Source organism: Carassius auratus, unplaced genomic scaffold (genome assembly GCF_003368295.1).
Source record: "Carassius auratus strain Wakin unplaced genomic scaffold, ASM336829v1 scaf_tig00001819, whole genome shotgun sequence".
NCBI classification, from domain to species: Eukaryota; Metazoa; Chordata; class Actinopteri; order Cypriniformes; family Cyprinidae; genus Carassius; species Carassius auratus.
In genome coordinates, this window is record NW_020523402.1 from 68124 (window position 1) to 92528 (window position 24405).

The 24405-nt window shown below is 39.2% G+C and overlaps 1 protein-coding gene across 2 annotated transcripts in view; it reads left to right on the forward strand.

The window, feature by feature from the left end:
* Positions 1-24405, forward strand: part of LOC113069612 (transcription factor HIVEP3-like) — a 58215-nt gene that overhangs the window by 27293 nt on the left and 6517 nt on the right. Inside the window, exons 1-3 of one of the 2 annotated variants that reach the window (XM_026242787.1) lie at positions 8957-9487; positions 18869-23440; positions 23578-23720. In XM_026242787.1, coding sequence (XP_026098572.1) covers positions 19292-23440; positions 23578-23720 — 4292 coding nt within the window. In that variant the 5' untranslated portion in view covers positions 8957-9487; positions 18869-19291. Of the gene's footprint in view, positions 1-8956; positions 9488-18868; positions 23441-23577; positions 23721-24405 lie in introns of those variants that run through there. The other variant, XM_026242786.1, reaches the window with a different exon arrangement.

Here is a 24405-nt window from a genome sequence, read left to right on the forward strand (position 1 = left end):
CCTCAACTGCTCAATGACACATGTGGCATAGTATGGAAATGTAGGCTAAAGTTGCTCTGTCAGCAGTCATCTGAAATGCATTGCTTGTGCAGTAGATATGGGATACTGCTTCAGCTCGTGAAAGGGATCCCCAACCACTCCTCTTCCTCTCTGCCAGTGTGATTACAGTGAATAATGTTGCTTCTTGTTGGGTGTGTGTGACCACATCCCTGGAGTCCATTCTAACCTGATTCCTGACACCGGCGAGCCTTTCTCGCTCCTCTGACACACTTCTGCCTTGTTGATTGTGGAAAACTGGGCCAGTTAGGTCTGTAATTGAGAAGAATCTTTCACTAATGCCAGAGAGAATTGATACTGCCATATCACATCATGCCAGCTTCTTTTTAATTCATCTTTATGTTCAGTGTGACCGATAGCCACCACATTATTGTTATTATTATTTTTTATTATTTTGCGCCTTTGCAAAAAAATTTATTTTATAAAAATGTTGTTCATTTGAGTTTACCATTTATCAAAGAATCCTGAAAAAAATGTATCACAGTTTCCACAAACACAATACAACTGTTTATCAATAATAATAAGAAATCTTAAGAACCAATTCAGCTTATTAGAGTAATGTTTGCTGAAATGTAGCTTTGCCATCACATGAATAAATTGAATAATATTATTTGTAATTGTAATAATATTTGACAATATTATCTTTTTTACTCTATTTTGGGTCGGTAAAACAGTAAATGAATAAATGTATAAAATCTTCTTTCAGAATTTTTTTTTTTTAATTACAAAACCCCAACATTTTGAATGGTAGTATTAATGTAAAAATATGAGTGTAAATAAGTATGCACAATTAAAAATACATTTTTGACTTTAGAAAAACTCACCTCAGTCGTGGTATTGAGGGTGGAGAGAGTGCTGACCATTCACTCGCCCCACCTACAATTCCTGCCGGCGCGAGACTTGAACTCACAACCCTTCAATTGCGAGTCCGACTCTCTAACCATTAGGCCACGACTTCCCCGTTGTTTGGGACTTTGTTGCTGCAAATCTCTGTCACCCTTTTAGAATAATGACCTAGAGTTACTCTGAACCATGAAACATTAGCTCATTTTCACCACAATGATTGATTGATTTGTCTACAGGAGGAGAAGTTTTAAATGGTCTGTTCATCATTTTTTCCCTCCAAAATGGAGTAATAGGTTCTGGTGGTGAATGAGTTTTCTTGCCATTAACCCCTGGGATACTTTTCAGACCCCTACTTGAGAAATACCCTTTTAAATGATATTTGTCTGCATGTGTGTGTTCATACGCCATCCATATGCTCCCCATGGAGGCTTGCAGTGGATATCGTGCACAGTCAATCCCCAGTTTCTCTGCTAGCTTTAGTGAGCCAGGAGACCAGAGCGAGAGAGGATGGAAATAGACGCCGGTGTCTGGGGAGAGTCCTCGAGACGGCTCTCATCCAGGAACATAAACCACACAATGTAAAGTAACCTACCCTGGCATAATGTGTCTCTGAACGACAGCTAACTGTGAATTAGGCCTCATTTTGTTCAGGCCGTTTGTATAAGAAAAACTACCAACAAGTCACTGACTCCCAACCATTGTGCCCTTATTGAAAGCTAATTAAGCATTTCCAACGGGCAGATGAGAGTTATTTTTTTCCTCCATTTAACTTGTTTATGTCTATGGTTCTTCCTTTTTTTTTTGTGAATGTGCAGTTTATTTGCGAGGAGAGTTGTTTGGGACCAAACTGCAGCGATTTTTGCACTGGAGGCGCACTGCACTGATGGCTGCCAACTGTAATTTAATGTGCGACTGGCTGAACTATCCCTAATATTATTGCCATGCGTGATTTACAGTGTCTTTAGCTCAGCGCTCAACGAGAGATGGAGAGCAGATGGTGCACAGCTTATGTCTGCTGATTAGGAGCGCTTGATGAGATGATATCTGCTTTCTTGCAAACTATGTTAACGTGTGTTTGATAAATGCAAAGACGGAGATGGCCCTCTAGGAATGAGAGCCTTATGGGGAATATGCTGTGCATGATTTGAGCTGTGCAAATAGGCGACAATAAGCAAGCATGATGCTACATATGAATTACAGAGGAATAATTTGTCCAGGAAGTCGTTAAATTTGCTTTTTACAATTGAGGTCTGGCCTTGCAGTCTGATTGGCTGAAAAACACTTAGGTAGTAAACCAGATTTACCCTTTGGACATAAATCTACAAAGATAAACAGAAAGCCTTTCAGCACGGAATAGGCGAAATAAAGACAAAAGTATTTGATTGAATTCAATTCCAATTTCATTAAATGTCTGTGTCCATCAGTGATACTGTAAAACCCAGTGCTAACACTCGTATGTGACATCATTATTTGTCAGCAGGGGAATTACAGGGAATTTATTGTATCATTAGCCCAATATTAAATTTACAACCGTGCACAATAATGTCATTTTGAGGTTATTGGTATTGGTCAGTGACCACTGATGTGACCACATTGTGATTTACTACTTACAGCCTTAATGGTAAATGAGCATTTTATGTATTTAAATTGTATTATGGGGGGGGGGGGGGGATTTTGTGTGAAAAACATTTATTGAATTTGCAAAATTTTTGTTTAGAAATAATTTTAATATGCCGTTTTGGTACTCAGTAAATGTTTCTTCTTATTATTATTCTTGGAAACAGCTGTGTTCCTTAATTTTGTTTAAACTGTCATACATTTTAAGGATTCTTTGATGAATAGAAAGCTCCAAAAAACATTTATTTAAAATAAACAGCTTTACGGGCAGTCATTGCTAAATGTAGTTATTATATGTGTTTGAATTGGCCCAATGCTTTATAGATATTAAATCAGCTGTTACTATAGCGATTAACAACTATAGATATAGTTATAGATATAAACTTATGTCAGTTAATAAGAGTATTGTTTAACCCCTAACCTCAGCTCTAAGCTGAGCACTAACCCTAAAAGTTGAATGGTTGGTGCTCTGTCAGTCCTTTTTAGCTCCTCAATGGGACAATACCATTAAAAGTATACTTTGGTACCTGTTCTCTAATCATAAAGGGTGCATATTACTACTTTTAAGGGAACTAGTATTCACACTTTATGGGTAGACAAGGCACAGAGACAAGGGTGTCTTTTTTTTCAGGACCGACAAGGATACTGCTGTTCTGGCCGTAGGTCAATGTCTTGCCTGTTTATATTGTATGTTTTTGTGATATACTCACACATAGTGCTGGACTCAGTCTAGTGCAGTTGAGAGGCAATGCATGCAAATGAGTAAAAAAAAAAAAAGAAATGAGTTAGTCTTCGTGACCTTGGCTGTGTTTGCTTTTTCTACACACACAGTTGGAGAAGCTCTGTTCATGTGCCAAGTTGGGAATCAGACTTGCTTATTTTTTGACGCTTCTGTTGTTTTTACACTGATGAATTCCCTCTTGGGTCATGGTCAGGTTGATGTCTTTGAAAAATATCTGATAAATTTGAAAGGAACTAATCTATAAAATAATGACCAGTAAAGTTCAGAATTTAAAAAAAATCAGTAGTTAGTTAAAGCTGGCCACTTCAGATCGCCTCATTTTTAACCTAATGCAAGTGAAACCAGTTTTGTTCTTTCTGCCTTCGTGCCCCCTCTTTAATTTAATGTCACTTCCTGCATCAGTACCACTTCCTGGTCTTGTCGGTCATGTCTCAGCAAGTTTAATTGTTGCTGGGGAGTGTATAGAACAGTGTGTGTTGTGGTTTCCCTGTGCTTTTGAGTCTTGTCACCCACGCAGTGACAAGTGAAACTTGTCGGCTTTGAAATGAGTAGGCGGCTTCTAAAAGTGTGACTTCCTCCTTCTATTTTTATCACTTGTGTTCTCTTCCCATGACATGTCATGCTTATTTCTCTCTCTCTCTCTCTCTCTCTCTCTCTCTCTCTCTCGCCTTTGTTGAACCCTTTAATTTTTCTTCTGCTAAGTAACTTGAGATTCTGATTGTTGCCATGACAGCTGGAAGTTTCTGTCAGAATGTGTCCCTTTACTTTCACAGATGTCCCAGTTTTTTTTTTTTTTTTTATATGGTTGCTTTCTGAACATAGTTTTCTCCCACCTTCTCCAGTATTTTAGCTGTTTCTTTTCTCTCATAATGACAATACAACTAAAACCTCTATAATGGAACACACAGATGACAACAGTAGTTCCTGTAGGCTGAACTGGTAGAACATAGTGTCCAATTCCCAGGGAACACACCTACTGATGAAGTGTCGCCAAAGGCATAAGTGTACGGTAATGCAAATGATTGGGGAGGATGCACCAGTGCTGTATTACACAACACATACCACCGAAGAGCTTCACTCCTACTCATGCTTCTGCTGAAAGCTTCAAGCTGCAGTATTGCACTGTGCCACCTGAGTTTGAACAGACTAGATTTGTGTGTACTTTGAATTTGGCATTGAGCCTAAGAGTTTTTTCTGTATACTGCGGCTTGGTTAAGAGAATTGTGAGGGATATTGGTGCTCTAGTGTAATGCAGACTACACACAGAATCAGGATTACTCTGTTCAGACATAATCAGATCACATATAAAAGCCAAAGAGCAGCCTTATTGATCGTTCATAAAACAAAAAGGACTTGCATGCAGCAGTCAGTCAGGATCTCATTCACATTAGGCCAAGAGGTTGGGAGGATGTCCATGTGCACCTGTCTGTGTGTGTGTGTGTGTGTGTGTGTAGTATATACAGTATGAATATACATATGTATGTATATATGCTTGTCGACCTGATTTTTGGAATAATTAAGTTTTTTTTTAATGTGTTTTAAAAGAAAAGAAGTATCACAAATGCTGTATTTTTTACTTTAAAATATAATAAAAACAAAAGTTTTGTTAAGTATAATTACAATTACTTACTGGTTAACAATAATTACTGGTTTATATTTTAATATATTTTTTAAATGTGATTTATTCCTGTGATCCAAAACTGATTTTTAGCAGCCATTACTGCAGTTTTCAGTGTCACATGATCCTTCAGAAATCATTCAGATATTATTATTGCTGCTCCATTATTAATAATGGTTATTTTTTTATTAATTTTAAAAACTGTTATTGTTGCATAATATTATTGTAGAAACTGAATGTCTATTTACATGAATGCATTTAGCAGATGCTTTTATGACTCCAAATATTCAATCCAAATGTTACTGGGAAATTATTTTCTAGTTCTAGCCAGTGGAGCTACTAAAGTCGCAAGCTCAGTTTTAGGTGGGGGTAATTGATGACCTGGACTTCAAGATATCCAAGTCTTGCCTACAAAGCATTTACCAAGTGTCAGTCACCACCCCCACACACACTATAAATTGAGGATTAGTGGTCGACAACTATATTTGAAAAATGCCAAATATATCGGCCTTGGCGATATATTGGTCGACCACTATTGAGGATTACAGAATTGTTGATTTGTTCTTTTTTTTAACTCAAACCATATTGTCTATTTAGTCCAACATTTGAAATCTCTGAGAAAATATTTTCACAAGCAGATCCATTTATACCTTTTTATAGGTCCTCGTTTTGTGGGCGGCATTGCAAAAATACTTTATATCTGTCTACAAATCCAAGACCGCTAATTTGATTTAAATTACAGTCCAGGATTGGGCCAAAATGACATAAATGTGCCTCATAAAGCTTGATACATACACGTTGCATCACATTGCCCATCTAGCAAGTATAACTCAAGTCGAAGTTACAAGATTAACCATGCAACCTTAATGACAGATAAACCTGACAGGTTATGAGAGAAAATAGTGTGGAATTACCGAAGGGGGCACATAATGGTCAAAATGAGGGGCATTGTGGTATGCTTGTTCCAAACCAAACTACTATCTCTGTTTGCCATCAGTGGTGTAAGGGAGTGTCATTGGCTGTGAGTTATTCATTTTTTCATGTGTGGGTGTTTTATTGTTAGGGATAGTGCTATTTTTGACTTTCAATCCCCCACCTTTAACCATAGAGGCTGGGTGGTGACAGGTGAGGAGACAAAGGCCTCCTATATTGCTCTCGCTCTAAAACAAACCCTCATCGCTCCCACTTCAGGAGAACACTAACAGAAGTGATGGTTTAGCTTTAGGATTGCTGGGAAAATTTGCTGTAGTGCCAGCATTTTTGTCCAAGAATCCATTTTTAAACCCCTCTAAATCTATTTGCTTCTAAAGACATTGATAAAAGATGGATTCAATTATTTTTAAAGAGTGACTTCAGCTTTCGAATGGGTGACATGATGACCATGTTTACTTGACAGCAAAACTCAGTTGTCAGTGCTGTTTTAGAGTGCTAAATACATTTCTGTAAATGCACAGTTTAGTTAAAACTGAGAATGATGTCCACATTCTATAAATGACTTTCCAAAATGTTCAGGACCACACCTGTTTAAACTGTTGCTTTAGCGCCTGCAGCTGAATTTCCGGAGAAGATGCATTAGTTGCTTAAGAGTCTCAAGGAAAATAACGAACAGGATTCATGTGGAGATGGCACCCTGGAGGTATGGACTAATGGCAAGCTTCTTTATGCATGTCATTCCACCTGGAGGAAATGCAATACCGACTTTCAGCAACCACACAAAGCTCCTTCTTAGTAGTAGTGCTTGCTAAGTAATTACTATTGCTCATGCTTTGGGTTAGGGTAGGATGACCAGGTGTAAAATGACAAAGTGGGTCTCTTTTGAGAAAGTCTAAAAAGTTGAACTTGAGCTTTCTGTCACAATAGTCTGGGAATTGGGTTTGGCTCTTTTGACTTTGGATAGTAAGAAACCCCCTAGCAACACTGTTAATGCACATAACAGCCACATAGCAACACACTGGCAACCACTGTCAAGACTCTAGCGTGAGGGCTGACAAAACTTGTAGAAACTTCTATGAAGAAACGAAAAGCGAAATCTTTGTTGTGTCACAATGCCATTTCCTTGAATTCTTGACGTACAATGTGGTGTGAAGCAAACACATCTGGTAAGGTAATGGTCCTTAAGCACCCTGTCATGTTTGAACAGATGCCTCAGCAGTGAAGATCCTCAGGCTGAAACCATTTATGTTCCAGTTTGTAGAAACAACACTGGCTCTAAACCCATTTTATTTATGTAATCGCTGTTGCTTTTGTGATATCAAGGTATACCAATAGTTATTTTTGTTTTAGTGTGGAAATGGCAGTCTACAGTAGATTATATTCTAATTCAGTGCAGTTTATTTTATATTGTCTAACCAGGTCCAAGGACACTGGCCTAGCTCTTTTCATATGTTGTGGCAAAGGATATCGCTCTAACAAGACAATCCATCATGCCATTGTTGTACAGCACTCGGTCTGATGATCAGATCTACATAGCCTCGGTTGTCCCATCTTTTCTTGGAAAAACAGAAGAGAAAGAGATGATGGAAATGTGAGTTCCCCTCCCAGGGGGATACAGTATGGGCAATGCCTGGCCACAGGCCCCCCTCCTTTAAATAGGCTGACCAGATCACATTGTGATGGAGCCAATACTTGCTCGGCCCCAGGGCCGGTATACTGCCCTGCTCAAGATGACGTTAAAGGTCACAAAATTAATGTTGTACAAAATTAAGAAAAACCAAACCGTAAAAACACGTGGAAAGTGGAAAATCTCCATGTTTAATATTTTTTGAGATCTATTTTTTATTTTATTTTATTGAATATTAGCAACACATTCAACAAGCTTTGTCCCTGCATTTTAAATATCTATGCAATTTTCGTTATTTTTAGTTAGGTTGATAGTCCCCTGCTCGAAATGTGTCACTTTCTGGGTGAAATCAGTCAAAGCTTCTCTTTTTCATGCTTTCTCATTAGATTTTGTTTCACCTCTGCAAGTTACTTGCATTTTAGTTGGTCATTTGTAGTAGAATGTCATGGCATGAATTAGAAATCCAGAATCAGGAAAACCTGTTGATTTAAAAACACCTATATATAGAGGTTTTTTTCAGTGCAGTTGGTGTCATAAGTACTGTAGCTGGTTCAGGATTCTTAGTGCTTGTGTCATTGGTTCACTGGGAAACCCCCATTTGGAGTGAGTTGATTCAATAGCCCATAATGCAACTCTCAATCACAACTCTCTGTTTGTGCAGCAGCAACATTTGTGAGCCGCAGACCTGGAGCAATTTCCTATAACTATGACCTCTTTTCATGCTCAGGAGCTTTTGTGATAAATCTGGGCATGTGCACGTGTGGATGTGTGTGTATTAATTTGTGTGGACAACTAAGTTTGAAAGAATAAATATTTGAGAGCTGGGCGGAAGCTATCTGTAGTTATATGTATCTTACTTTGAATCCTTTGTACAGTATAGCAAACTCAGATTTTCCCAGAATCCTAATTGATCTCAATATCTAGGAACTTCTCACAAAGCTCAAAAAAAAAAAAAAAAAAATTGGCTCAAAATCAGTTTACATTTCTTTATATAAATTCTTACTTGTGCACCCAGTCAGTGGTCAGTTCATCATGATGTTATCATCCAAATATGGACCTGCGCTTTTTATTTGAAGAGTGGAAGTTAGTTAGGCCAGACTGAGTTGACCTGGCAGTAATGCACTAACCGTAAGTCTACAAATTCTTATATTTGTAATGAGATAATATGATCTACTCACTGTCACTGATTACTATCTACAATGTATCGTTTATCTAAAGTATTTTATTGTAAATAATAGATAATAGTATAGGTTTAGAGTCAGTAAGATTTAGAAGATTGAGAACTTTCTAATAGGAAAATGTATCATACATATTTAATATATTTAAAAATGATTTAATATATAGTTAAAATATATTAAATATATTTTAATATAATGTATATCTATTTGTTTATATACTGTATATTATAATTATTTAGAAATATTAATTTTCATCATTAATGGAAAGAAAATGGAAAAGAAAAATGGAAAGAAAATGAAATGGCATAATTAAGTTAACATTGTAATGATAATTTCTCATTCATGTCAAAGTGTAAATGTCTCTCTCAGTGTCTATGATGATCATGGCCCTGTAATCTACTTGACCAACTGACAAAGCCAGAATACATAATTGGTTATCACAGCAATAACACTCCTGGTTGTCCTTGTGCATGGAGGAGAAGCTTGTTATTCACTCACTGTAACCATGTTCATTCACACACCCTTTTCCTCTACCTCATTCCCGCCATGTGTCTCCATGTCTCTCTCACACCCTCTCGCTTTCTTACTCCTTGTCTTTCTCACTTTTACTCTCGCCCTCGCGTTTCTCTGTCTTTCTCCCCTCTTCACCCTCCTCCCCCTCCGTCACTTCACAGAAGTACACCCACTCAAACACAAACATTCATATCCGCTGTGTCGTTTGGTGGCTTTCATTCATGCTTTAGCAGTGTGAGGTGGCAGAACTCCTCAGGTAATGGACGGCACTGCCATCTATCCAACCGTGCGATCTGTTCACTTTGAAGAATGAATGCTAATTGGAATTATTAGATATGAGGGGATCAGCTTTCAGAGTGAGTATTTCACTGTTTTTGTTTATGGTGCATTTAGGTTTAACATCATCACATTTTTTTTTATATGTGGCATCTGAGTTAAGTTACACCAGACTGAATGTGTGTGTTCACTGAAACATTTTCTTAATCTTGTTTTGTTTGTTTGGTAATTCTTTTGGTCTCCTTTTCCAGTAAAGATATCTTATCATCAAAAATCTAAAGTAGGATTGGATGTTATGTAGTTTTGCTGCTTAAGTCAATTTAAGGCATTATTATGTACCTTGAAATTACATAGTTCCTTTAAAATAAATTCCTGTCATTATATAGTCTTATATAATCTGCTTATTTTATTCCAAACCTTTTTGAGCTTGTTTTTTGCTTCCACTTTAATTGTGTGGAAAAGAGTAGCTTGGACAATCTGTTAAATATCGCTCACTCCAAAAAAACAGCTTTGGAACGTCATTAATGAAAGTAAATAATAAAATATTGTTTGTTTATTGTCATTTTATATAATTCATTGAAATTAGATGTCAAATCATTTTTCTAATTCTTGTTTTGTATAAATAAAAAATAGTGTTTTCGTTTTAACCACATGTATGTATTTATATGTACTGTATATTGTATGTATTTTACTATATAAATAGTAAATTCACAAAATTATAAATTCATGCAGAAGAAATATAGCTATCATGACCACAAATGAACAATTCATTCCCACGACTAAGTTTGTGGCCACGTTGCACTAATTAATTTCCTCATTTCAACGTAGCCCTGATTTAACTGAACCTTGATTGTGGGAGCGAATTCTTAAATCATGGCCACGATATTTATTTTATTTTTTTTGTTTGCCCTCGCATGTTATGTGGAGGCTTCTATTTTACCTCAAAATACTAAGAACATTAAATAATTTTTTGCAGTGTTTTCACATGTTTTGCGCATTCAGGGAAGGGAAGCTCTAGCCCCTGCCCCTTTAATCGGCAATACTAAAGTGCCCTCGATCTAGCTGCCCCCGGACCTCGATATCAGCCCCCGCCAACCACATCCACCCCCCTCCCACACACACCTGAATCACGATTGTGCTCGTAATGCCACTCGTCCTCCTGCCCCTCTGTAGGGCTGTGCAGAGTGTTTCAAGGAAACCTGTTAACTAAACAATTTTTTTTTTAAGAATCTGTTAAGTTTAAACCTCATGATGCTGTGTTATTGTAGGATATTTACCATGTGTTTTTAACTGGGTGTGCTAGGTGTTGAATTTGAGCTTGAACCCTTTGCAGTGTCCGATACCTTTATATTCCATGTCTTAGTTAGCGAATCTCTCCATCTGGAGAAAGATGACGGAGTACAGGTAAAGTGCACGCTTGAAAAGCCCTGTGAGGCTTCCTCATTAATGCTGCTTTGTTTTTAGAAGGTTAAAGCCAAGAGAGACCTGAGAGGTGGCACTAACGAGGGAATAAAGAAGCTCAGAAATGCAGCCGGAGTATGACTAATCATGTCAGAATGCTCAGCGGCGGCTGTGTGGGCTGGCCGTGCGCTTGTTAGAGTTCTGGAGGCCACCTGATTCACCATCGCTCCCTGTTAGAAGCACTGCTTGATTCATTTCCTGATGTGGGTGGAATTTTCCTATCAGCCCTGTGCTCTGAAAGCCGAAGGGTTAAGGTGATTGCCGGGCCCATGAGCATGATGATGTGGGTGGCATGGAAGACTGAACCATTCCACTTGTTCCTCTGTAAATGTAAATGAATGAAACTCACACAGCTCATCATTCTCATTCTTTGTCTCGCGTTACTATGGAAGCCCTGAGAGGCTGTGTTTAGTAAACATGTGTCGCCCAGTATTTTTGTAGTCTAAAGTTTTTTTAAAGAAATAGTTCATCTAAAAATGAAAACTGTCATTATGTATACAGGTGTTCCAAACTATTGTGACTTTCTTTCACACCGTAGTGTTGAATACAAAAATAATTTTTGAAGACAGTTTTCCGTGTGGTTACAAGGAATGTACACTATTGGCCCTACGTTACAACCGGCACAAGGCGCAGCGCAAGTGTATTTGCTAGTTTCAGTCTGGCACCGTTCGCATTTTCCCGTCCAGCGCCACGTCGTTTAATTCGCTAGTGCATTTGCGCCCATTTTTGCACCCATGGGCGTGCTGGTCTAAAAAAGAGCTGTGTTCAGAGGCATTGCTGACGCATTGCTATTTTAAGGAGCTGAAAATAGACTGCGCTATAGACCAGCTCAAACATAGTCTAAAGTCTGGTGCAATGTTTTTTCTTTGTTATTTAAAGAGCGTACACGCTGCTTATTGAACACAGGGATGCACAGCAGCACACAAACATGCCAAATATAAAAAATTAAAGGATTGCAGTGAATAATAATTTTTTATAGGCTAATCAAATATAAAAATGCCTACATGTCATAATGGATAGTCATCGCCTGTATCAGAATTTGGTTATCTATTTCCTTGCACACGAACAGCTCCGTTTCATCTCGGAGACATGTTCTGTCTTTGTGCTTGCCAAATTCCGCCGTGTAAATAGCAAATCCATCATGGCACGAGCGCAACTGGCTCTTAAAGGGAATGGAAGATGAGACTCTGATTAGTGTATTGCACATTACACCCAAAAAACACCCATTACTCATTAAGAGAATTGGGACAACCCGTTTAGACCTTGCGCCCGGGCGCGCCAACCATTTTTCCGTCATTAAAATAGTGAAAGTGGATTTGGACATGCCCTAAGTGCACCTGCGCCGTGCGCTTTACACTTTGTGTTTAGATCGTTAAAATAGGGCCCTATAGCTTTAAAAACAATGAAAAGCATAGGTATATAAAAAGTATTTATATGACTTGTGTGCAGTATTTCATATCTTCTCAAGCTAAACGGTAGTTTTGTGTGAGGAAAGCACTCAAATCTATATTTTCCATAAATTGGGACTCGATTATTAGCTCACTGAATCATATCAGTTTGATTTGCGAATAATTCATTCAAACTGGTTTTAAGAACTGGTTTTAAAAGAATGATTTGTTCATAAACATAACTACTTCTGTCATGATCTCTTTAGAATCTCTTAGGATGAATGAAAAATACTTTTAGTTAATAACTGCATAGATTTTGGGCTGTTCATCACAGAAAGCTATAGTAGAACTTCAGAAAACCTGGAAAGTATTGCACAAGTCGCAGACCACATGATACTTTTATGGTGCTTTTTGAAGCTTAAAAGTATCAGGAAAACCTCAGATTCTGAAGTTTAGAGTTTGGGATATGAGAAATATTCACAACATTATTTGGTTTTGGTGAACTATTAATTTAAAAACATTAGTTTCCGTTTTAAATAAGGTGAGGCTGAACAAATAAACTGATCGATGGCTTGGTTGTTTTTGTTTTTTCTTTGCTGATATGCATACCTGCTTAGAAACAAGCACCATGGGCTGGTGAAACTGAAGACCTGCTGACCTGATTCACCCTTGTTGCTTCTTAATCAAAGTAAAGCCTCTTGAAACAAGTCTGTCTGCCAGCATCTGAAAGTCTGTGAGTTATTCGGCATGTGTGGTGCTTTACAAGTGGTCTTTCTTGCGATGCATGGTGATATTAGGCTCATTTAAGTACGTTTATAAGGCCTGTTTTGCTCTGTTGCAATATTAACATTGATATTTTCCTTTTCACTCAATTCTATTCAGTGTGTTTATTTTTATTAAACATTCAAAAGTTTTTTCTTTTCGAGAAGTCTTATTTTCACATTTATTTGATCAAAAATTATAATAAAACGGTAATATTAGGAAATATTATTGTGTTTTAAATTAAACATTTATATATAATATATTTATATTATAATTTTTTTTTTTTTTAATGTAATTTATTCCTGTGATGGCAAAGCTGTATTTTCAGCAGCCACTACTTCAGTGTCACATGATCCTTTAGAAATCAATCTGCTGTTTTGCTTCTAAAGAAGCATATTTTCTTATCAATGTTGAAACAGTTGTGCTTCTTAATATTGTTTTTTTTTGTTGTTGTTGTTGTTTTTTACCACCCAGGATTCTTTGACGTTCAAAAGAACAACATTTATTTGAAATCTTAATCTTTTGTTACACTGTAAATTTCTTTCTTTGATTTGATCGATTAAAAGAAAAACATCGTACTGAACCTGAACGTTTGAATGATGTTGTATGTTCTATTATCTTGTTTTGATTCGATCGGTTTACTATTATTTTCCTTTGTGTTACACAACTGTTTGATGCATTTAGCACTTTTTTTGGTTATCCTAAATCCCAAAGCCTATTAATTTTTTCTACTCCTTTGTCCAAGTTCAGCTTTGCTTTTGGACTGAGTATTCACACAAAGTTGGAAAGCTCATGTTTTTGTTCAGATAGAACAAAAAAATTAATTTTTTTGGTGGTAATTCAATCACAGTGTGCACACAACCAAACTTCACCTAGCCAATAGACTGCATGCCTGCAATAGGGTGTGGCGTGTGGACTTCCACGTGAGGTCCTGAAAACAGTCACAAGGTGTAATTCTATGCTTGTACGGTCGACTGCAGATTGCGGAACCTGACTGATTTGCATAAGCAAATTATATTCTTATTGACTGCCCATTGCTCTATAAACATAACTATGAAGCGTATCTTTCTGGCATGTAGCTGAACAAGTCACAAGTTATTATTCCTTCACAAGGAAAGGATGTTTCCTGTGTTTTGAACAGAGACGATAACCAGCACGGTTCAGAGGGGTCGTGATGTCTTTCCCCCCATGCTTTCTAGTGAATGTTGATGTTTGTGCCAGTACAGGTGGGGTGGAGAGATGTGCCTCTGACTCCTGCAGCGTGACATTCAGGAGGGGCCTTCTGGCGGCGTGGGCCAGTGGCACTGCCTCCTCCGTTTTGTCTTTGATGAACATGTTGAGGTCTCAGCAAGGGGACAAGTGTGAGGTCATGAGATTCTGCCACTGGCGTGCGGAGGTCAGCCTGTTTATCTGCTTCCTCTTGCCTGCATGCCACTACACTCAGATAGGATGCTGGGGGACAAATTTAGACCTCCAGCTCACCCTCCATCTGCCGTGGCTAGCTGTAGGCCTGTATCCATGGGAACCGGGGCCAGGTTGCCAAGAGTAAGAGCTGGAAAGTGAAGCACTAACTCTTGATTCGTCATTCTGCTCAACTAACAGTAAAAAACACAATTTTAATGGATCTGACATGATGACAACAATGAGTTATTGTCTTCAAATAGAGCGTGATCGGATTATTATGATCACTTAAAAGCCAGCACGCTGCCATCAGTTTTGTAAGTATTGTTTTTTAATTATACAAGCATTAGACAAAATGAGCTCCTTTAATCAAGACGGTCTACTTATTTACTACAGTCCTGACAAGCCGCCACGCGGCCTCTGGGGTTCTTGAATTTACTCTCAACTCCTTAAAAAAGCCCATGTTATAGATCAGCTGGGTCAGCTCACCGAAACCACTAGGAACAAGCCAACCACATCCAGTTGAGAGATATTTATATCATTCTTGGTGGTGCAATTAGCATACGACGAACAAGGTGACATTTCTGTTATCAAATCTGGCGAGTTGTCACTAGGAGAGTGGGAGGCAGAGAAAAAGCAAGAAGGGAGAGCTTTAAAACGTGTTTTTCCATTCCTGTCTTGCGTCTGTGGGCTATTCTAGGAAATGGCATGACGATTTTATTATTTCATATACTCAAGCATACTTATTTTACATTTTCTTCCCAATATGTAAGACTTTCTACATACAAAGGCAAGTTTGCTATATATTTCATCCACAGTCTATGATCCAAGTCAGATTACCATGCCAGCATATCTTGAAAGTGAAACCAAACCTAAATTACAGTTGAATTGTAGTGACTTTTCTGTGCATTTAAACATTTGTGCAATATTAATACTAACTAGAGTTTAAGGAAATGTTGATAGTGCTTTGGGTTACAAGTATTATTTTACACTAGGTGAAAATAGTACATATCATTGCTTAAAGTAATTATTTAAACATTTCATTTGATTTTTATTTATTTATTTATTTACATTTAGCATGCACGTAAATAGGAAACAAAGTAGGAAGTAGGATGGTGTTGTGAAGTGTCAGTACAGCAGGGTCTGAATGTCAGTTTGAGAAGTTCCCCTCTTCCTCCATATGTTTGCGAGAGGGAGCAAGAGAATAAGGAAAGAGTATCTTGCACCATCTTTTATCCCATTCTCCTTGTGTCCTCAGTTACTCCTTCAATTGACCTCTGCCTGGCTTTGTTTTCTCGCTATTGTTGATGTTTCATGAGTCTGTTACAGAAAGGCTGACAAAAAGTGTCAAAATAGTGTCTTTTTATTTAGGGCTCCTGTATTCATGGTCCAGCATCATTTTTTTTTTCTGCTGCCTACGCACAGTCCAAACCCTTCTCTTCCACTTCTCTTTTTCTTATGTCAAAGCCTTGTTTTTTTTCTCTCTCTCTCTGGCAATTTTAGTATCATCATTATAATTTAAGTGAGATTTAAACATAATCAAGCAAATATTAAATGAATACTTATTTCTTGCTAGATATGAAACAGAGCCAGAAATCAATAGAACTTGTTGACTAAGGTCTCTTCTTAATGGCGATTATTGCCATTGTGAAGATTTGACCATATGCAATTCTAGTTTTCTATAAAGATGATATGAGTAATGATCATTTTTGTTTGCTGCTTTGTGATCACTAAAATGGAGATTGGAGATCTTATTTGCAAACTTACTTTCAGTATTCTCTCTCTGCATGAAAATGTCGTAATAGAGGGTCTCCCAATCCAGTGCATTGCAAATAGACACCTATGAATAATTCACATAATGTTCTTTCCATCCGAAAGCCTCTTAATTGGTCTGTTTAAGAGCCACATCAATACCGTGTCAGAGGTCATTAAGTTTTCTCTCACTTATATATGACGGATGAATAGACATACATTACAGAGTGAGAAGTCTCTTGTCTACATTTGTCTTTCTCTCTGCCCTTTTAGTTTAGATCTGTTTGTATAAATCCAGACAGAAACTCCAACCATCAAACAATGTATTTCTATAATTAACTGTATGCACCATTCGCAGTAATAACCCCGTGCAAATCAGGTGCGTTTGTTATAAATTTGTTGTTCAGATAATTTTCAAGTCAAATGTACACCTATTTCATGAATAATGATGAAGGTCTTAGTATTGTCATATCTTCAACAATTGCTTGCTGTTGATAAAAACACTGTGTAACCAAAACCTACCTCTGCGCTGAGAATGCTCATTAAATTGTTGCGCATCACTCAGCCAGCAGCAGCTGTTTGAGAGAGCAAACTCAGAATCTGTCAAGTTATTTCAAGAGGAAAGCAGTTTTTCTGCTCACTGCTTTTTCTTCAGTGAACAGGAAGTTTGGAAACCGAAGATACTGTAGTTTATGAGAACGTATGGACAATGTGTAAGGCACTTCACTGAAACAGCAAATAATTGCACAAATCCAACATTTTTGTTGATTTCCAGTTAAATTCTACCTAATATAAATTTAGATTTATGTATTTTAGCAGATGCTTTTATCCAAAGTGACTTACAGTGCATTCAGGGTATACATTTTTTACCAGTATGTGTATTCCCTGGAATCGAACACAGTGCTATTTGAATAATTTAAAATTAGCTAAGCAGTAGTTGGTAGATTAGCTTGCTGTATTTTTGAATAGTTTACCTAGTCTCCCATGGACTAGTCTCACATAGCCAGACCTTCAGACTGACGGCTGAAGGCCTGGAATCTATGGCAGCTTTCATTGGCCAAGGCCTGCACATCCTGTATAACTCAACCAATCCGATGACAGCTTCGACACTACTAAAGTGTGTCCACTTTTGTGTCCCATATGCATCAGACGTTTAGCCAACGGACCGTGGACGTGACGTCTAAGGCTGAGACTACCCGTAGCAAGACCTTCAAACTGACAGCAGAAGGTCTGGGAACCTTAGCCACTTTCAATGGCCAAGGACCATCCAAAAGGTCATATGACTGACATATAAAGCAACCAATAATGTTTTGTTTTGTGTGTGTCATGTTTAGGGATATGGAAATGTCCCCACAATAACAGACCGGTCTGTAAAACTCTTGGACATATATTAAAGATTCTATGCCGCAAGCTGTAAATTTCACATAATTTTGAAAATCCAGCGATTAGTTGATCCTCATAAGCACTCATCACTGTCACAGAAGCAAACACAATGGCAATAGACTAAAGGCCCCGATATACTTCAAACAAAGTTAACTTTCATTCTTCGTTTGGGGGCAAAAAGAAGATTGAAAAGGCTAAGCGATGTTATACTGTTTCCGAACTTTCGACACCCCTGCTGGAGATTTAGATGTAGATTAATGTAAACATGACTCGTGACACTCACAGGTACCCTTAAACACAACAACAATGCAATTATGGTGTATGTACAGTAGGTGTGAGATGGGTACCGATAGTTTGATTATAAACAAAAGAATAATGGTTAGCAGTAGTTCAGAGTCAAGTTTGCAATTGAAAAGAACCTTTTCATTTCCATAATAAGTCCTTTAAGTATGAATGGCTTATAGTCTGAAAACTTAAGCATGATGTGGCTAAAAAGTCAGTTTCTTACTTTATTTTATTAGTGTTTATTTATTTTATTAAACTGGATGAATTATTAAACCTTTTTAGATTTTATTTGGTGTCATGATTTGATAAAAACAAAGGTATATAATTGTGCGTTCCTGTGGCATTTCATTTATTGTATACCTTTTAAATTTGCTTACTGAAAGAACTACACAGCAGCAGTATGGTGTAATCTTTATTTGAAACACATGTATTTGGTACTTTTAACTTTTATCTTTACTCTTTCCTCTGATTCTTTTCATGGCTCTGGAAAACTTGCTGAGGTTTCTCTATGTCACTTTTTGCATAACTCCGGATCGTTGACACCAAGCTTCGTTGCAATTTCTTTCTAGGAATTAAATGCTATCTCTGAATCTTTAAAGTCTCTCCGCGAGTGATCGTACAGGTGCAGATATACCTGTGGCAGCTCAGCAATGTGACATAGTGTATTTATGTCGCTAGTGACTAGGATCTGTTGTTCTCCTGCCACCTGACCTCCGTTGAATGAGAAATGAGCCGGGAAAAAATTTTGCACGTCAAAGAAAGTGGAGTTCCAGACCACACCCACCAATTGTGTAACTGCCACAGACCAATGGAAGCTCAAAGGTGTTTAGGAGCCAAAACGAATGCCCCCAGAAAGTTTGTTTTGGTGAGCTGCTTCTACTTGCTGAAACAAACTCAAAAAAGGAAGTTTGTTTCTGCCCGATTTTGTTCGAAATGACGTCATATCAGTTTGTTCTTCGACTTCTTTTAAATTATATCGGGGCCTTACCCAACACTAAACTCTTCTTTTATGTTTCTGTGTCTCTACAGGGCCAGTAAAGTGACAAGCTGAAGATGGGAGACAAATAATTATTATAGAATTATTCAATGTCAGCAGAGAAAGTGCCTCAAAAGCATCTTGAGACAATCTTTGTCAAGCCCCATTGCCAGGCATCAGCCCAAAAGACACACAAAGATGAATTTCAAGGCTATATGTGAACAGGAGAGGCAACATTTAGCACACAACCAGTACTCAAATTTATGGCGGCTGCATACTGACACTGTTTAATTATGCCTTTGTTGGTTAAGACACCATCCAGTATCTTACATTAATTATGCCATAAGACAATTAGCCCCCTAAAGTGAGTGTAAAGACTTTTTCCTGTCAGAAGAGGATTGATTCAATGATGTTTATCGGATTGGTATTCAAAGAATCATTCTCAATGCATACTTAAGGCCTCCTCCCAACATCTTATGGAGGCGGAGGAAAAGCAGTCAGCTGATGGGAAGCAGTCTGGTGGACAGCAGCAGCCATCAGAGTCTTTTTTAGGAGCAAAGCTGCCTCAGTTACAGCAACAATCTACCTCGCAATCTGTCCAAGGATCACATGGCCACAGGCAGCCTAAACACTTTAAAATGCTCCAAAGGCAGAAGCAGCAGCAACAGTCACAGGTGGGTGAGTCATCTTGGCAGCTTACAGAAGTGCCCGGTCCTTCAAGAGGCAGCTGTTCAGATCCATCTCCCCGAATTCATAATGTTAAGCAAACTCAATCTCTGCCCAGTGTAGAAGCACAGGAAGGCACACCATGTAGACGCGAACGTAAGCCCCAAAAACCAGGGAAATATGTGTGCACATACTGCGGCCGTCCTTGTGCAAAGCCTAGCGTCCTCCAAAAACATATCCGATCCCACACTGGAGAGAGACCATATCCATGTGTCCCATGTGGCTTCTCCTTCAAGACCAAAAGCAACTTGTACAAACACCGCAAATCCCATGCGCATCGAATAAAAGCAGGGATGGCTTCAAGTCGTGAAGAGACCAGTTTTATTGGGCCGGAAGGTGGAGCTTTGGGAGATGAACAAGAAGAAGGTACGGAAGGAGAGAGTACAGGTTCTGAGGATGAGACAGGGCAACACCAACCATCTACCTCACAGGGCAGGCCAACTCTGAAAAAAAGTAGTAAAGTGGAATTGTCATTTGTAGAGGAGGGTCCCCAAACTGAGGACTCACAGGCAGTCAAGCAAAGGTTAGCAATGAGGCTAAGTGAGAGGAAGCGAGCTCCCAGAGCATCTTCAGATGAAACCCGATCCTCACTGGGTCCTGGCAGTAAGGGGAGCACAGAATCTGGCTATTTTTCCAGTTCTGGGAGTGCTGAGCTCTCCCAAGTGAGCCCACCAAATGCCAGTGCTAAGACATATGCTGAAATAATTCTAGGAAAGTACGGACGCATAGGACAACAACAAAGAATTTCACATCAACAACTGCAATTATCATCATCTTCAGGTCAACAGGAAAAATCTGTCTCTTTCACTGTACCTAAGACACAAGTAATTGAGCATATAACTAAGCTAATTACTATAAATGAAGCAGTGGTGGATACAAGTGAAATTGATAGTGTCAAACCAAGACGTTCCTCACTCTCTAGAAGAAGTAGCATTGAGTCTGTAAAGTTCTCTTTACCCAAAGAACCCTGTGTTTTTGAACCAAAAGTGGATGCACCAGGCTCTTGCGTCTCTGCTGTTCAACTTGTTCCTGGTGGTTTTGCAAGTGAATTACCTGGCTCATACCTGGCTGAAACAGAAACATTGGCTGGTCAGAGGTCCAGTGCTCTTCTCTTTAGGAGTCAATCAGTGCCATCTTCTTGTAATACTCCAGATACAGCTTCACATGGCTTTCGTCTAAGTCATTCTTTTGATGATCAGCAGGCCATAGCAGCTGAAATGAGGACTGGGCCACATCAACGAATGTTACGACGTCAACCTGCTATTGAGGTGCCGGTTGGAGTGGACCTTAGTATTGAGGATGCAAGTCCTTCTTCTAATTTGAAAGAAATAGAATTAGGAAAGAAGCCAGACAGGGAATTACACCTTCATGAGTGTGACATTTGTGGGAATCACTTGAACAAGCAGGACTCTTACACATCACACAGACTAGTGTGTATGAGTAAATTTCCACATTGTCCACAAAGTGAGGAAGACAGTTATTTTACTGAGAATCAGCCACAAACTATTAGCTACAAATTCAAAGAAATGGCTATGGCTGTGCGCAAGAGAAAAAAAAAAGAAGAAAGTCTTGAGGAAGACCCTCCCAGTCCAGGTCCAACAGCAGTATCTTTCAGCACCCAGCCTCCATCCATGCTAGTCAGTATTGATAATCAGGGCCCACCTTGTGACCTTTCACAAAGTGAGATAGAAAGGAGGTGTCCCTGGAAAGAAATTTCTGTTATCCAGCATACCAGATCCTTTGAAAAACAGGAAAGCATCTCTATGGCAAGTCAAGAAGCACAGCCAGAACAAGAGCAATCCCAGGAGCCAAAACCAGCCTCCATATCCCGGTTAATCCGTCAACCCAACATTCAAGTGCCAGAAATTCTGGTTACAGAGGAGCCAGATACCAAAATGGTCTCCCATCCAGCAAACACATACACCTCTAAAGAGTCAGAAAAGGTGGAGGAATTCCAGTGGCCTCAGAGAAGCCTAAGTCTGGCTCAGCTCCCTGCAGAGAAGCTACCGCCAAAGAAGAAGCGTCTCCGTTTGGCTGAGGCAGCCCAATCCTCAGGAGAATCTAGCTTTGAGTCAGTATCCCTGCCACACAGCCCAAGCCAAGAGAGCAATGTTTCCCATGCCTCCAGTCGATCTGCATCCTTTGAGGAATCAGGAAGGCCAGACTCTGAAATGCAAAGTGGTCCCTGGAGCTCCCAAGTGTCCCACATGCTGACTGTTCCATCAAGTCTCCATCAACCCCATCATTCTCACAGAGAGATGCGCCGCTCAACCTCTGAACAGGTATCTGCAAGTCCTCCACACCCTTCACAAGTAGAGGAAACAAGAAGTAAGTCATTTGACTATGGGTCCCTCTCTCAAGGGCACACTTCTGCTACTTGGAAGGAGAAGAGAAAATGTCTCTTGGTGAAGCACGGAACCCTTGGTGAAACTGAACAGGAGGAGTCATGTAAACCTGTCATCTCAGCCGTTTGCCAGTCCTACACAGGTCATCCTCCATTTACAATCACAGACCATAGAATGGGAGGCAGGACCTCTAGGCATATAGAAAAGACCTTGCAGCTTTTCCAGTCCTCTCTTTCCCTCCCACCAGAAGTTTTCCCCCTTCAACAAGCAAACCCTGATTTTTGTCCCCCAAGTCATTTCAATAGATTCCTTCCAGTAACTACAGCAGTTGTTTCTACTCCGATGTTTCAGCAAGACTTCCTTCACAGTGAGCCACCTCTGTCACATCCGAGACCCATAGAATATGTAGAACGCCTTGGATTACCAATTCAGCCACTCACCACTTTATTCCCTCTACAATCAAATCACAATGCTCAGGCTGTTTGTTTGCCAGGTGGATTGACTATTCAGGTCCCCTCAGGGCCGCTCTTCAGTGAGTCTAGGTCATCACCTTCCTCCTTGAGTACACCCAGTCATTCACAACAGCAGTTAGTTGTCCGCCACAACCCCTATCCAGTGATTGCTCCTTGTCTTCAACAGCTTATGCCAGAGATGTCTCTTGTGGTGCCTGTGCGCTTACAGACCCACATTCCTACCTATGCTAGTGCCATGTATACAACCATCTCACAAATTTTAGCCACAGCGCAACATCCAGTCTGCTGCACAGCTATGGTAATCATGGGTAAGCTGGAGGAAGACAAGCTTCAGAGATCTTACCTTAGGCTTCCTTCACCTAACCCCAAGAGCTATATTCCCTTGCCGCTGCCTATCGAGCATGGAGCAGGTGCTTCATCTGATGACAGCTGTGGGCAGCTCAGTGCTGGAGGAAGCAAACGAATGCTGTCACCTGCAGGTAGTCTAGAACTCAGTTTAGAGGCACAGCGTCACCAAAAACGGGTGAAAGAGGAGGAGGAGAAAGAAGAGCTTGACAAGGAAGATGATGATAACAAATGTAACAGTAAATCTCAGGGGGTGAGTCAGGGAAAAATTAAAGAGAGGCTAACAGTGGAGATTGTAAGGAGGGCCAAAGATCCAAGAGAAGTTATTGAAGCTGAAAAGTTAAGCAAGCAGGACATAACCAAACACAAATCAGAAACCTTGAATGAGAAGGGAAGGAAAGAGGCAGGACATCAGTATTCTCCAAGAGTAACAAGTCCAGAGAAATCTGTGGAACCCTCATTCCCCAGTTTGCATACCACTACATCTGTCAGCTGGTGCTACCTGAATTACACAAAGCCCAACCCCTCTACACATAGAGATTCAGCTTCCGTCTATTCCTCATGGAGTGTTAGCATGCATAACCCCAATATACCTGGCTTGTCCACCAAAATATTACTGTCCCTGCTGCGCTCCAAACAGAAACATAGTGCTGAGACATACACTATGGCTACAACTCCACCTCCAACCACTGACAAGCTGGTTCCAACTGACACCAAGGCGACCAGTGCGTCAGAGGTAAACATCACTGTAATTTTTCATTTCAACACATTGCCGAGATTGTTAAATAAGAAATTTTATAAACTGCCTGCTGTTGTTGTTGTGTATAAATTTACTACAGTGTTGGTTAAGTAACCTGTCTGTCTGGAGTGTAGGTACATGCCTCCCCGCCCAGCACACCCATCAAAGTAAAAGAGGAACCACCTTATGAAAGAGGTGAAAAAGAGAAGAGTGCTGATGACGTGCCCACTACCTCGACGCAAAGTGAGGCAGCACGTATTTGCATTTTTGAAGGCGGGTGAGTAAATTTATTTAAGTAAAAGTTATTTTTTAAACTAGCTTGTCAAGCTAAGATGCAGTCTAGCTTAAATAGTTAAACCACAAGCTACTAAAAATACAGTATTGTAAAAATAGCAATTTAGTGTTGTAATGCAACACTGCTGCTTATCAGAACAAGTAGCTTGTTACTGGAAATGTATTATTTAAAAATAGTTGAGCTATATATATATAGCATATACAGTCTAAAGTCATGTTAAGAGAAGTTTATTATCTTCCCACCATGAAGTTGCATTTTTGTAAGTGCCAATTACTGCACAGTTGCCGCTCAGCTTGAGGTTTTCTGTTTATTTGCTGTGTGAGTGACAAAGACATGGTGGTACAGTTGAGACTATGAAACATTAGGGACTTCATTTATCCTACCTTTTTCAGTTGTCTGCAAAATTCACGCCTTGCTCAAAGGTATGAATTTGGATGGCATGTTGAGCAGGTGCTGATTACTTAGACAGTAGCTCTGCAGCTTTATTTTTGAAGTCTGCTGCTCATTAATGTTATGCCAACTATATCTGCATAGCACAGCTAACATCAAGAGTAAAAATCACCTTGAATGAATAGATTAATACTGAGATAATAATTTGTTGTTATTTTTTAGGAACTATTACTTGTTTAGATGAGATGAGATTATCAAAATACCACACAACATTAAT